At 41.1% G+C, this 15,576-nt stretch overlaps 1 protein-coding gene across 1 annotated transcript in view; it reads left to right on the top strand.

Moving 5' to 3' along the window:
• The window catches only part of COL22A1 (collagen type XXII alpha 1 chain), a 205,888-nt gene that overhangs the window by 106,470 nt on the left and 83,842 nt on the right, over positions 1 to 15,576 (top strand). Inside the window, exons 15-22 of the mRNA XM_071553031.1 lie at positions 434 to 487; positions 2,663 to 2,707; positions 7,148 to 7,201; positions 8,854 to 8,907; positions 11,344 to 11,379; positions 12,864 to 12,893; positions 13,790 to 13,843; positions 14,741 to 14,794. Coding sequence (XP_071409132.1) covers positions 434 to 487; positions 2,663 to 2,707; positions 7,148 to 7,201; positions 8,854 to 8,907; positions 11,344 to 11,379; positions 12,864 to 12,893; positions 13,790 to 13,843; positions 14,741 to 14,794 — 381 coding nt within the window. The remainder of the gene's footprint in view (positions 1 to 433; positions 488 to 2,662; positions 2,708 to 7,147; positions 7,202 to 8,853; positions 8,908 to 11,343; positions 11,380 to 12,863; positions 12,894 to 13,789; positions 13,844 to 14,740; positions 14,795 to 15,576) is intronic.

Genomic DNA, 15,576 nt, shown 5'->3' on the forward strand with positions numbered 1-15,576 from the left:
TGGTTAATTTATGCTGAGATATGGCCTTAACTGCAGCATTTGCAGCAATGTATACCTGTGTTTTGTTCCACCAACACCATCTCTAGGAGGCAAAACATTTCTTGCACACAACAACTGATATTGCCCAATCTGTAATAATCCATAGAGGAACTTGCCTTGGAACGGTTTGCCTTTGTAGGGCAAGACTGAAAGCAGAAGTTTAGAACTTGTTAATGTCTGAGTGCCAGAGACAGAAAAATATTAGACTGTCACTTTGGGAAAGTATTTGGAAAGTCAGATTTTGTTCCTGTACTACCACTGAGAGAATCAAGAAGCCTCAACAGCCCAGTGTGAGCCTGGAAGAAGAAGTTACATTTCTGAATAACTAGTTTTATTCTTGATCTTTTATGTGAAAGAGTTTCTGATGGTTTACTGCATCTCAATTCCTTGCCAGGGATCTGAGGGAAAACAGGGTCCTCCAGGAATTAAAGGCTACGTGGGGGCTCCGGTAAGTCATGGATCTTGTTAAATTTTTAAAACTCTAGGAAATTTCTATACTTCTTTGGTGTGGTCTGACCAGATGTATTATTATTATTATTGTTGTTGTTGTTATTATTATTATTATTACTATTATTATTACTATTATTATTACTATTATAGCAGCAGTATATGGTATATCTGAACACTACCAGCGCTATGTCCAAGTGGTGACATTTTCTTGATTTCACTGAGTTACTTCTGACTTCTTTAAAAGAGAACAGACCTGTAGATAGTAGAGAGATGTCAGCAGAAATGAGTTGATTACTAAGATAACAGCTGGTGATTTTGTGACAATCCCACTGTAATGCAAATGCTTTGATCTGTTATGATGCACCATTTATATGGTGCTTGAAAACTTCATCAGAACACCAAGAAAAAAATACCACTTCTCAGCAAGTTTCCAATCATATTTTCAAAACTCTCAGGGAACAGCCTTTGGGTTCAGGGGACAAACCTGCCTTTAATGAACATCCAGACCAAAATAAATTAGATTCTAAACAGTTAGCATCTCTGTCTTGTGGTCTCACCTTGGTAAGTACGGAGGCAGCCTTTAAGCTGGTGTTATAAAGGCTGACTGGATTTTCTGAGATTTGAGGACTCAGATGGGTTGGGGCCACCCCTGGTACCAATACAGGCTGGAGGAAGAAGGGATTGTGAACAGCCCTGCCAAAAAGAACTTTGGGATGCTGGTGGATGAAAAGCTGGATGTGAGCTGTCCACGTGTACTCACAGCCCACAAACCCAAGCGTATCCTGGTCTGCATCAAAGCAGTGTAGGCAGCAGGTCAAGGGAGGAGATTCTGCCACTCTGCTCTGCTGTTCTGATACCCCACCTGGAGAACTGCATTCACGTATGGGGTCCAAGAAGGATTCATAGACCTCCTAGAGCATGTCCAGAGGAGGGCCATGGAAGTGAAGCACCAATCCTGTGGAGGAAAGACTGAGAGAGTTGAGGTTGTTCAGTTTGAAGAAGAGAAGGCTCTGAGGAGGCCTTATTCTGGCCTTTCCATATTTCAAGGAGGCCCATAAGAAAGATGGGGAAAAATTTTTAGCAGGATCTGTTGTGATAGGGCAAGGGATAATGTTTTTAAATTAAAAGGTGGTAGATTTAGATCAGATGCAAGACAGAAGGGTTTTACAATGAAGATGGTGAGACCCTGGGACAGATTGCCCAGATTGGTAGTAGATGCCCCATCCCTGGAAACGTTCAGTGCCAGCTTGGACTGGGTGCTGAGCAACCTGATCTAATTGAAAATATCCCTGCTCATTTAGATGATTATGTAACCTCTTAAGTCCTCTAAATATACCCAGACATGCAGCATTTATTAGCTGGGAGGTAAGTCTCCACTACAATGTAAACTGAAGTTTAAATACAAATATACTGTACACCTAAGCAGCATTTTAAGTTTTGGCAGTTCTAGAGAGGTCACTACTGACTGGGCTTATCTGTCTCTCTATAGGTATTAGTTGATTGCTCAGTTTCCACAAAAAGGTGAAATACAAGGTGCTTGCTTTGCCAAGGGATTGATGGCCTGGTTAGTGCCACATAAAACTAAATTCCAGCAATGTTTCTGGTGTAGCTGAGAGGAGATGAATTATGCAGTCCAGAGGAACACTGGTATTGGATTCACAGCACAAAAATGTGCTGGGCTCTGGGTCAGAGTACATCTAACATTTGCCAGTTCTCAGAGCTACCTGCTGTCTGCCCAGCTACCACATCCAAACACATTGGGAATGGGAATTCTTGCTTGTTTATGCAATAGGTTTTCCCATCAGTATCATCCTCTACCAAAGTCCTCATTGTTTACAAGGAACATGAAAAATGCAGAGCATTGGTTATTTTCTAGACCATCTGCAGCTGTGTGTTCCCTGTCCCTCCACACAGCTGTTGGCAGGAGGGTTATGTGTCTGCCGGCAATATAATGCTACAGATGTTCTTGGGCCCACAAGTAGTCCCTGCTCTGTGAGTCTGTTTAGGCCATGCCTGTGGCCAGCTTTGAGGACTGGCAACATGGAAAATGTCCTTGAGCTTTCACTGGAATAGATTGTGCAGATGTGCACAGTGATTTGGTGACTAACTAGAGGAGGTAACTATGCCTCTACTTGGACTGAGCTTTATAATCTCTGTTTCTTTTCATTTTTAGGGTCTACAAGGAGAACGGGGAGAAAAGGGAACACGAGGAGACAAGGTATTCCTGCTGCATGCTAGGAAATGCTGGGCTGTTCTTTTCCTCTGACCATTAGATGAGGTGGGCTGCCAGGCAGCAGCTCTGGAGGAGGATGGATGATGGAATTTCCTCACTGTGCTGTGCTCTCCCACCTCCCATGGACATGCAAGGTGGTTTTATGGATCTCTGCTGTCTACTTAAGCACACATTTAGGCACTTCTTGTATGCCAGTAGCCAGGGATGGAGGAGAGAGAGGAGTGGAGTGAAGGTATGCCAGTAGGGAGATCTAGAGGGGTGTCCACCTTGTGTGCAGCACCTGAGGGTTGTGAATGACCACTGATTGCTGCTGACCATGTTTGCATCCAGCATTTCTCCATCTCACTCCAGTTTCTAAGATTATCCAACTTCCTATGTTTTTGTCTTCTCCCATCACCAGCAACATTATGTACCAGGTAGTCTCTATGTTAAAGGGTTCATTCCAGTGGAAAGCTTCCCAGTTCTGTGTTCTCTCATGACTGGGAATAGCTGTTTTACAGAGAACAGGACACTCTGAGATTCAAACTATGTTTATGGCTCAGGCAAGAGACCAAGAGCATATTATACCTGGAATAAGCATCTAAAAGGAGAGATAGGCAGGCATAAGGTCTTAATTATGTCAGTTTGTTCGTTGTGTTAAGAGATACGCACCTACTTCTGCTGCAGACCTGCCTAGGAATGGTCAAGGCTCCCCAGAAGTGCCCTCTCTTGCTTATGACTCAAGCTGGTCCTGAGACAGGGTTATCTTAGTAATGGTCTGGCAGCTTTGCCTGTGTTCAAACTCCCTTCAGTGACACCTGGTGATATGCATTTCTATAAAGGAGGGAGTCATTAGTTTGTGAGCACAGCCTTCTCCTACTTCTCAGTCTCCATTTTCTGGAGAGGAAGCCCAGTGATTTACACCAAACTTTTGCCTACTGGGAAAAATTATTAATAGACCCTTAGCGTGAGTTATTGTGTTTCTCTTTACCATTGTTCTTTTTGCTGTTTATGATGAAGTAGCCACAATTATATTTTGTATCACCTATCCTTGTTGATGCAGCTAGAGCAAAAGGCTGGATCATACTTTATCTTCCTCAAACTTTTCCCTCAGCCCTTTGCAGAACTGGCTCAGTGCACTGAGTCTACTCAGTAACTATGCTGCTTTTCCAGAGGCCAGATTGTCTAATCTGCTGGAATATTTGACTCCTGGAAGAAAATCCATCTTTCTGACATCACCATGATGGCAGAAGAAGCTGGAGCTCTGTGTGGGCAGGGAGCTGACTAAGCTAGAGGAAGATTAAAGTGAGGAAGAGATGAATTAGCCTTTGTTTCATTAGAAGGATATGCACAATTAGAGGTCTTCTTTTTTTTTCTTTTTTTTTCTTTTTTTTCCCGGAACAGCCAAATCTCTGCAACAACAATTGTACTTTGGGTTTTTTCCACCTTTTAAGGATGGTCTCAGAGCACCCACTGCCATTGCTTTAACTTCTACCAGTCAGTTCTACTGTGAAAGCAGTGGGCGTAAATTCAACTGGCCAAATATTTCCTTGTCTGCTCTTCTGTCTGTAACTTGAATACTGACACCTACACAACCCGTGTTTCTTTGTGCCTGAGGAGAAAAGAGTTTATAACACCAGATGAAAGCAGTAGCTCATGCAGTGACTATTGTTCTATCAAATCTGCACCCATACCATCAAAAAAAGCCTACCTATCCCATAATACATGTTGCTGCTTTGTTCATGTATCCTGGGACCGCAGATGTAAATATTGAGGTCTTAAAGTCAGGTTCCCAAACCCAGTAGTTTTGGTTACACTTGCACTTTAGGAAAACCATTGTACCATATGAGGAATATCGCACGTCCTTCTGCACCCAGTGAGCTTGTTACAGACCCCAGGACAGACTCTACAGAGACAAGCACAATGCACTTGCCTGCCAACATAAGCCCTGTATGTCAGTGGTACTTGTCATTTAATTTAGGCATGTACAGCAGTTCAATATGATATGGAGCATTGCTTTTGCTGCATAAGCATGTGTCCATCCTGCAAATCCTTATGTGTTTTACTGAGAAGAACTTGTGTAAGGAGGCAGCAGGACTGGTCTGCTGCTGCCAGATCCCTCCGCAGTTGGGTTTTTTGGGGTTTTTTTTGTGGTTTTTTTTTTGCTTCTTCACCCTTTTCCAGGGCCCTACAGACTCCTTGTAAATCCTTTTTCCAGCAAATAATTACATTTTCTAACTGGTAGAGGTCACAGACCAGCGCTGGATTTTTGGTGGAATTGGGATTTCCCCTGGTTCCTTATGACTCCTCACTTTTCTTCCAGTGGTTAAATGCAGGAAAACTAGTACAGCACAGGAGGATGAAAGGAGACTTTAGTGAAAATTTGAGAATAAAAGATTAACATTTTTTTCCTTCTTTTGGAAAAAAGTACCTTTCACTAAGTAGCTTTCTTTAAAGAATGGAAAAAAATTATTAATAATGTTTATGATGACAGATATTTCTGTAGAAATAACAGCACAATTGTTTGGACTATTTTCAAATGGCTTTATTTTATACATTTGTATAAATAATGCATTTGCCTTTCCCAGCCCCCATTACTAGCAGTGAGAACATCAACTCTTTTCTGTTTTGGCAGCTAAACCAGCATGTGTGAAGTACTCATTGCTGCAGTATATTGATGTTAAAATTCTCCTGGGAGTACATTGCACATTTTGTCAGCAATCTACCAGGCTGTTGCTTACTGAAAGTCTTAAATTCAGGATATCTGTAGCTTAGTCAGTGCAAAGGAAACTATCAATGTGGAACCTATCACCCGTAAAGCAAATGGATCTGGATGTCTGACACTGGTTTTCTGCTGAATCCTGTAGGGTATGGGTCTCTCTAATTTATTTCCTTGTATATATAATTTGAAATAATATTTATGTTGGAAGGCTGACTGACTTTCTAAGGAGGAAAAATAGCAAAGTGATTTGCAAATCCATTTCTGACTTGCCAAATCAATGTAGTCTGCAAAAGGAGCTGATTAAATCCAATGCCCTAAGTGTGGGTTTGTAGGTAATGACAGAGTTCTCACAGGGATTAAAATATCTAAAACATTTAAAAAGTAGACTAGAACTAATAGTTTGTTGTCACTGCTTCTACTTGCAGAATTTGTTTTTACATGCACATTCACCTTCACGCTTGGCATTGTGTGTGGTTTTGATAGATTATGTTCAACTGTGTGTGCAGAACCCAGGCAAAATCTGTGTTCCATTTTACAGAGGTTAAAGGAATTTACAGAGGAAAAGAAAGTCCTGGTTTCAAAGTGTTTTTTAAACTGAAGAGTCTGTAATGGTCAAGGGCCACAATGTGTAAGGAAAAGTGAAGCTCAGCAGAAGTTGTGTCATTGATCAACTCTTCTCTATCAAGAATCCAGATTATAAAGCATGGAATGTGTCAAGCTTGAACATGGAATTACAGTAGAATCAGAGTCAGAATTTGAAATTATCTTGAAAACATAATTCCCCAGAGCAGAAGATGATACTGAGAAAGAGAAACTGTAGGATGATTCATATGTGTGGGACAACAAATTGCACACTGCTAAAGATCGGGAACTGATCAAGGAGCTATCCTGTGAAAGGGGCTTTGGGGAAAAGTAAACATCATCCTGGGATTTAGTCTATAAAACAAAGTAATATTTCTGCTCAAAACCTCAGCTAACTCAAGGTTCATGTGCTGAGCTACAATGAAGACATGGAAAAATTGGACACTGCACTAAAGGGAATAAAAAAAATGGTCAGAGGTCTGAAAAACATGCTCATGAAGAAAAGTTGAAAGTATTATGGTTGTTTAGTCTAGAGAAGTTTGAAAGCGGAGGCTATTGTAAATATGAAGGAAACAGTCTATTCTCTTGGGAGGTCAGGGAAAGACACACTAGTCTGGAACTGTAGCAAGAAAAGGTCAGATTTAGGTGCAGGGGCAAACCCCATATCTTTAGATAATAAAAATAAAGTAGTGAAATTGATTGGCCATGAACTTTTTGGACTGTCCAATTCTGAGAACATATAGGAACAGATTAATTTTTCCATCAAGTTACAGAAACGAAAGTTGAAAAATGAGAGATTTTTTTTCTTTACTGGGTAAAACTGAGCTGGACTGTGGATTCATTATTTTTGTAAGATCTGTTCTGGGTTGATGGTCTCCCTGGTGTATGTTGTCTGATTTACGTGAACTCACCCCAGTAGGCAGGGGAAGGATGCCAACATGGAAAGCTAAAGCACAGCTGCTTCTGGTCACACCAACCTTTCATGGTATGGATGTGGGAACTTTAGCCATTTTCTCTGTTGGGCTGGCTGGAATTTCTCTTCTTATTCCTTACTCTTGGAGCAAATAACATGGACATCACCTGCAGAGCAGTGACCTAAACCCCAAAGATTTGAATTGTAGTTATTTCTGGTTTTTTTCCAGGGAGACAAAGGCCTGGATGGGTTCCCTGGAAAGCCAGGTGTGGAGGGGAAACAGGTATGTCCCAAATAGTCAAAAACTGGAACTGTTTCTTTGGAAAGAGTGGAAGTTGGCTCTAAAACTGAGACTTATCCTGAGTGGCTTCTGAGTCACGGCAGGATCCCACTGCATCTCTGTTCTAAGAAACTCTGTTGGTACAGTTTTCTCCTTTTGTTTGTCTGGTTTTAGAATTAAACTATAATGCAATATATATTTAAAGGAAATGCTGGTCCTTTTGACATGATAGGTCACATGTTTGTCTTAATTTTCATTAAATACATAAGAAAACGCACACAAAAATTCAGCTGCTTAAGCCTGATTTTTAAGACCTTCTCTTTTCCCTCCCACAACATGAAAGGAAGAGGACTGGATTTAATATATTTGGTTTGTTTTCAATCAGAAAGGCTTGGAACTATTTACATTTTTAAGACAAGAAGAAACCAGAAAATTGTCTAAAAAATCAGTACATTCCTGCTGATCAGACACATAATGCTTTGTCTAAAACCACTATCTGTAGATCCCACAAGACTTTTTTCATTACTCAGGGTATGATAACTAATGAGAGGCATCCTTTCCTCTCAAGGATCTTCTATGGTCTAAGTAGCAAAGAACAGAGTAAGAAGCAGAGGGTAAAGTGATTTCCAAAAATGCAGCTAATCATTGCCACCCTTGAGCCTGAAGCCTCCGGGCTGCTGCATCTGCTTCCTGCTCTGCTCCTCAGTCACAGTTTACCCTGGATGGAGACGTATGTGTCTATTTAGCTTTTATCATTACCCTTATAAGATGGGAATGTTTTCTGGTACTACAAACAGCACTGGAATTCACAATGAGCTGTGTTCACTATGCCCATTACGCTTCTCACAGAACTGGTTTCTACTTGTAGCAAATGTAGATGAAGTGGCAAACTGCAGAGGGACTTGAAGGTGGAACTTGATTGTCAACTGCTTCAAAGCAACAATTTCCCCAAGTGAAACCCTGTTATAGATGTTGGGTTTTCTGAAGCTGTTTTTCCATTTTCATGTTTAGACACCTAGGAGTGGGCAAATCTTCATGCCTGAATTTTATACTAAATTTTGTGTTTGACACTGATGTAGTCACTGAACTGCAATTCTTTTGAACCAGCTGAAATTGGATTGGTGTTATCATGGCTGCTATGCCATCTCCATCATTATTCTCTTTCCTTTCTATGCAGCAGAGCCAAAGAAGCCTCATGTGTTCTATTAAGTTATATCCCAGTGCAGTGGGACATCATTCTTTGTGCTGACAAAATCTGCAGTCTTATGTTTTTCCTGTACTTGAAAACAGGGCAGTTAAATGCCTCCCTGACATCCGATCCCGTCAGATCTCGGAAGCTAAGCAGGGTCAGCCCCGGATTAGTACTTGGATGGGAGACCTCCTGGGAAATGCCGGGTGCTGTAGGTTCTAGTCCTGAGGACTTCACTGGCACTGTCCAAGCTCGCTCGGCCATGGCAGATGAACCTCAGGACTTACACGGTGGGGCCAGTTCTGCGCATGCTGAGCCTCACCTAAAATCCGCCGTGCAGGCTGGAAGGGCCCACCCACGTGGGGACAGCCCTTCCCAAATCTTTGTTCGCGAAGTTTGGCCATACACACATACATACATACATGCTTAAAAACAAAAGTTTTCTCTCCACTTGACCTGTTTACAGGGCCCTACTGGCAGCCCCGGCCCTCCAGGTGCTAGTGGGACCAAAGGAGAAAAGGTAAGTTGGGATGGGATAACAGGAAGGATTCGGAAACACATTTGTTAATTCTTGCTGGAAATATCAGGACTGTTGGGTTAATATTCATCATTATTTAAATTTATATGTATTTAAATGTTTAACTTTTCTGACATTGCTTCTGAAATGGTTACAAGTGAGCGTTAAAGTTTATCTGGTTATAGCTCTTAGTTTAACCCTTATAGTGAGAGTAGAGAGAAATAGTGTATTTTGGGTCAGAAAATCTTCCTCAACTAAGAAATGTGGATGCCAATGTCTACATGTCTGTGTAGAAGCTGGTTTTCTGACCCAGGAGATGTAGAATTGACTCAGAAAGTGCCAATAAAATGACTCTGAGCCTCTTGCCTTCAAAATAATTATTCACTGCTTTCAGCAGCAATTTTGACTTTATCATTTTAGAGTTGCTAGAGTTTTCAGGGCAGCCTTATGTTTTCCTCTCTTTTAGAGATGATGTTGTGATTTTAATATTTCCGACACAGGTCTTTGGCATGGGTGGAAAGACATGGACAATTCTGGATTTCTTTCTCTCTTTCTCCTCCAGATAAGGCAGTGAGCCTTATCCAAGAATGCAGAAATTGAAAGCGATTCTCTCTGTTCTCTCTGCAGTAGCAATCAGTCTTGAGTTCATATAATTTCATCCATATCTCTGAAGCAGCTGCATTTGATGCTTCCAGAAGGTGTTTTGCTCCTCAGTCCAGTATTTTCAGAGTGGCTGATGTGTGTCTCTTCAGTACTTCTTCAGTATGGGCTCTTTCTAGAATAGACCAGTTTGGATGGGGCCTTGGGCAACCTGATCTAGTGGGTGGCATCCCTGCCCAAGGCAATGGAGCTGGAACTAGATATTCTGGACACACTGGATTGACAGGCCAAGGGCAATGGCCTGAGGTTCAGTAAGGGAAAGGGACACTGCACTTGGATCACAACATTGCTCTGCAGTACCACAGGCTGGGGAAGAGCAGCTGGCAAGGTGCCTGGTGGGAGAAGGACCTGAGGATGCTGGTTGACAGTGGCTGAATGTAAGACACTCTATGCCCAGGGAGGCAAGGCCAGTGGCATCCAGGCTTGTATCTGCAATAGTGTGGCAAGCAGGACCAGGGTTGTATTGTCCCTCTGTGCTGGGCACTGGTGAGGCCTTACCTCAAATCCTGTGTCCCACATGACAAGAAAGACACTGAGGGGCTGGAACGTGTCCAGAGAAGGACAACAGAGCTGGGGAAGTGTCTAGGGAGTAAGTCATATGAGAAGCAGCTGAGGGAGATGGGGTTGTGTATTCTGGAGAAAAAGGAGGCTCGGGGGGACCTTGCCACTCCCTACAATTACCTGACAAGAGGTTGTAGCCAGGTGGGGGTCAGTCTCTTCTCCTAACCAACAAGAGACAGGACAAGAAGAAGTGGACTCAAGTTGCACCAGGAGAGGTTCAGATTGGATATCAGGAAGAATTTGTTCAATGAAAGGGTGGATAAGAATTAGAAGAGGCTGCCCAGCAAGGTGATGAAATCAGCATCCCAGGAGGTGTTCAAGAAATTACTGGACATTACACTTAGTGCTGTGGTTTAGTTGACATGGTGGTGTTCAGCCAAAGGTTGGACCTGCTGACCTTGGAGGTTTTTTCCAAGCTTAATGATTCAATGATTCTATCTTTGAGGTCCCTTCCAACCCAAACCATTCTATGCCTCTATGAATAAATAACAAATAGTAATTGAGCTTGTCTTAAAAGAATATGAAAGATATGCTGGGTCACTCAGAGGCCTACTTGAGTAATGAATAGAGTGTGGGAGGAAGCTAAGTGATAAATTTAGCAGCAGTCTGTACCTAAAGTAAAGGATATGCCTTCTCAATGCATAGTCTTAAAGCATAATATATGGTGGACACTGCTGGAGAAAAATGGACTGGAACAAATTGATAGCCTATATGGCAATAAATCATGGGAAAAGGGTGTAGCATCCTGGTGTCCTGCAAACACTATAGTGATTTGCTCCATAAAATTACTTGGGAAAAGTTCTCACTTTTGGCCATTTGGGCATTTTGACCCCCTAAATATCCATCCTCTTGTGAATCTGTTGGCCGTCTAAGAATCAGGCAGGTTTATTTGTGTAGTGTGTGGACATCAAATATAAGATTTTTGAAGCACAAATCTGATGCTATGGTGCATCCAGTGCATCATTCATTTTAAGTCACTGTCATTAATTCAATGTAAAACATCACAGTAATATAGACTACAACCAGTTCTTGCATGTAGTCATCTGCAGAGCAGAGGAAACAGAGATAATGGAGACTGGTATTGCAAATAAGAATGTACAACAGCTGGTGGAAAATATGCTCAGAGGTTTGCTTTTGATTTGCATTATGTTATGTATTGTGCTGTGTACTGTTGTGTTCTGTGTTATGTTTTTTCATTTCTTTTGTGTTACCCTGCAGGGTGAACCAGGACTTCCAGGATTGCCTGGCACTTTAGTAAGAATTTTTGTTTTAGGTTCCTCAAATTTTATTCTATGAGAAGAGAAGGTGGAAGTGGGGGGAGGGGGGATCTTGTTGAGACACCTTAAAATTTTGTGGTTTTCTCAAAGAAAACTGCAGCTTTAGGCAGTGAAAATTTTTGAGGAAGGGAAGTGATAGGTTCCAAGAAGGAAATGCGCTACCACAATTTTGGTGGATTGTGAAGTGGGAAGATCAGGACTTGAAGAGGCAATGAAAACACTCCTTAAGTGCATCAGACAGAGCAATACTATGACAGCACTGTGTGGTTCCTGAGAGTTGTTGAGTTGATTCCAAGTATTCTTTAGTACACAGAGCCCATGCAAGTTATAAATGCAAATGAAATTTCAGAATTGAGTTGAATAACTGAGTGCCTTTGACATGGACTGAGTGTGAGAGTTGGGGCAGAAAAAATAGGCAGATTCTGATGAGGGCAAATAATCTTTCCTTGATTTACATCTGAAAAACTCCTGGTGGAATATAAGACATCCAGGACCTGACGTGCTGAAATCAGGAAAGCAGGGATTAAAAAAGAAAACTGAGAAAATGGGAGAGTGCAGCTTATCATTCCTGTGGCACTGGGTTCACATTCTTTGTGCATTCCTCACTCTGCCTTCAGCAATACCTTCACTGGTGCCAAAGACATCACTGGCAGAGAGGTAAGGATGCCCTGAGATTAGTATTGTCTGTATGAAGAGGTCATCTCCAAGCTAATGGAAAAAGAATGTTTTCCACGAAGTATGCAGAAGAAAGGTCTGGAACTGAGTTCTGCATGGGCTGGTAACAAAGCAGTTAGTGAGTATCCCTTTTACTTGCCAACAAAATAGGATTAAAATAGGAAACAGCACTCTTTACTATGGGTGCTAAATACAAGAATGAGAAGGTCCCTGGAAATCATTGGAAAGGCAGCAGGCAATTACCTTATTTTGAATGTTTTAGAAAGTAAAAGAATGAGTAAAAGAAAATTATGAAGAGGAAAAAAAAGCCCTGTTTGGGTAAGAACCTTTTACTGTCCTGCCTAAATATGATATTAATGATGTGACAGTAGTTGACAAGAAATTTTTAAAAATGAGCCTAAAGCTCCAGAAGGTGGGTTCGAAACAGGCAGGGCATATCTCAAGCCAGTCTGCTGGCTATGTGATGCCTTCTGCATTCAATTGATCTTCATGATTTAGAGTAAAACAAGATCTGGGGAATTTGCTTACCTGTTTATATGATGAGATAATGAAATAAGTTCTTACAGTTTGTACAGCCACACATCATTTGTTAGATAACTGTGTCGCTAGGTAAATTGTGTCAGCCTGAGCTGTTTAAATAGAAAATATCTCTCAGCCTGCAACAGGGTTTGAGAAGCTGTAGGAGTTAAGTTGCACCTTGAGGGAATAGCCTGTGGGGGACCATCATACCTCTGGCACCTTGTCTTTATTTTTTTTGTGCTTTATGACTCTGTGTTTCCATTGCAGGTGCATATTGAAGGCCAAAAAGGAGAGGAGGTAAGAGAGATTCAGTATCTATTCTTGCACTGCAAGGATGTTTTAATGTAATTCTGTTGCCTGTTAGGTTAGATTTTTCTTTAAAATAATACTGTAAAAGGAAGGTGGATGGAAACATTATCAGGTCATCAAGAAATAAGTGTTCCTATTTACAGTGGAGAAACTTAGCAAGAAAGGGACATGGGCAATGTCCTTTTCAGATGTAGTGAATCTAACATGAATGAGAAGTACAAACTGTAGAGTCAGCTACAAAATTATTTAAGAACAGGGGAGTGTTAACATTAAAATTAAACTGTATTTGAGTTTTATGCCTGATTTGTCTTTGAACCTGGGCGCTCAGATAGTGGGTACATACCCTTTGCTTCAGTCTGTTAGTCCTATATATTAAAAATATTTTTAAATTTTGATTTTGTACTTGTAGGTGCATAAATTCCATTTAACTGCTACTTAATATAATGATATGCATCATATAATTGATACTTCAAAGCCCTTCAGAACTGTGCTGGCTTGGGGGAAATGCTTGTGGAAGCCATTTATGCAAGAATTGTTCTTCTCCACCACCAAACCCCAACCCACAATGTTTCATTGAAATATCCAGGATATCCCAGTGTCTTTGGTAGAGTTACTACCTTTGAAAAACAAAGAGACAGTTATGGATAAGTGACTGCTGAGTGTGGGTGGATCAGTCTGTGTGCAGTCTAATGAGTGCTGATAATTCAAGTAGCCAGAGGATTAAGGAGAAAACCAGCTGGTCTCTGCACTGCTTTTGCAGGACCTATGTGAAAAGGGATTGTATAGGTCCTGAAAAGACAGACAACTTGACTAATGTGCCTGTGCACCTTTTTATAAAGATACTTTAACCCTTTTTTTTTTTTTTAAACCAAACATTTCTGCAGGGAAAGCCTGGGCCACGAGGACCACAAGGCCTGCCTGGACCTCCTGGACCTCCAGTAAGTTGTTTCTCTCACTGTTTGCAATTCTAGAAGCTGAAACTCAGACTGAAAAAATCTTATACATTATTCTGGCACCAAGATATTTAAACAGTGCCCACAGCCTCCAGTTTTCTTCATTGCTGAGAGAAGGTGTCCTGCTGTGGACAGCCACTCTGAACACAGGCAAGTGGCATCCAGGACATGGGCACATTGCCTCAAGGCTGTTGTCATGCAGAACCTCATTGTTTTTCTATTTCTAATGTCTTGAAGAGCTGCGTGGACATACAGCACATTTCAGAGAGGCACTCACTGATAACTTGTGAGCTGTCATGTCGTGAAGGTCAGGGAACAGTTGCTGCAGAAGGCATTGGTGTTATGCCACCGGGTCCTGGCTAAAATACTTCGTGGATGAAAAGTATGAACTGAGTATGTGTGTTTATGTTTCAACACAATTTTTGCAGCAATTTACATATGCTAGCAGTCTTAATTTAAACATAAATTGCAGCTTATTCTAGTTATATTTTAGGACCCAGCTCTGCAGGATATCTCATTTCAGATTGTCATGCTGCTTCATTTGCAAACACCTTGTTTCCTCTCTTTTGAACTGTTTGTTGTATTTCACTGTTGATTGCCTTCTGTAAAATTGATGGCATTGTGAAGATGTGTTACCTAGGTAAATCTGGTTTGAGTATGTAATTTAAATATAGTTGTGTGCTCTGTATTTAATCAGGGCATTGTCACTTGTCTCTATTTTGTTTTCTCATTCTCTCCTACTCAAAGGACAGCATAAGTATCAGGTAAGAGTTGTCTAGGTAGCCACATGATAATGGTAGCAACAAAACAGCTAGGAAATAGTTATACAGTTTATTAGTTTCCCTTACTCTGTTATATTTTTAAAACTTTTCACTTTTACAGGGAGAGCCTGGTCTGGAAGGCAAGCCTGGAGTCCCTGGTTTACCAGGTCAAAGGGTGAGGTTTATTTCTTATTTAATTTGAGTCTCAAGAGGCTGGAGAAAGCTTTGTTTAATAAGGTTTGCTGTTTTCATCCACTTAACATATACATTTCTACTTTTTTAATGATCCTGGAGGTCCAGATCCTTTTCTATCTTCCTTTTTTATGGTCCAGCAACTTTCAGTATCTCTTGGAGTCCACAGATTGTGTGCAATGCAGTTTCTTTCTTTCTTTCTGTGTACTCTTCTGTATTTATATCTGTTCATACTGCCAAGTGGATTCTTGATATGACTCTGAGTAGGGCCACTAGAACTGTGGTCAGGTTAAAATTAGTTCAGAGAATTTTTGTTGTCCTGAAAATCAAATAAATGCAAAGACACTTGCAATATTTATTGTTTTCTATTCTGTTTGGTCTGTACTCAAAGACAAGATCCCATAAAGTGGTAGCTGGTGCACCATTCTCCATGAGGATCTTAGTTTTCCCATGTATGAAAAAATATTGGATTTTCTCTGACACAGAATTATGCCTTCAAATATAAATACTGCTAAAAAGTAAATTTCATAGTGGGTCTGGTGTTAATACATTCATGTTCTGAACTTGTCTTTCCTTGCTTCAAACCATTCATATGAAGAACATCTCACTGGACAACAGATAAAAGTGGAAGTGAGACACCTACTTAGCCTTTGTGGAGGCAGTGACTTGGGGCTCAGTAGTGCTGTTTGATGGTCACTTTTTGAAGTAATCACAGAGACTTGATTATAGCTCATTCCTTAATGGAGATCATGGGAGTTGCCTGCA

This window comes from Pithys albifrons, chromosome 4 (assembly GCF_047495875.1).
Source record: "Pithys albifrons albifrons isolate INPA30051 chromosome 4, PitAlb_v1, whole genome shotgun sequence".
Taxonomy (NCBI): Eukaryota; Metazoa; Chordata; class Aves; order Passeriformes; family Thamnophilidae; genus Pithys; species Pithys albifrons.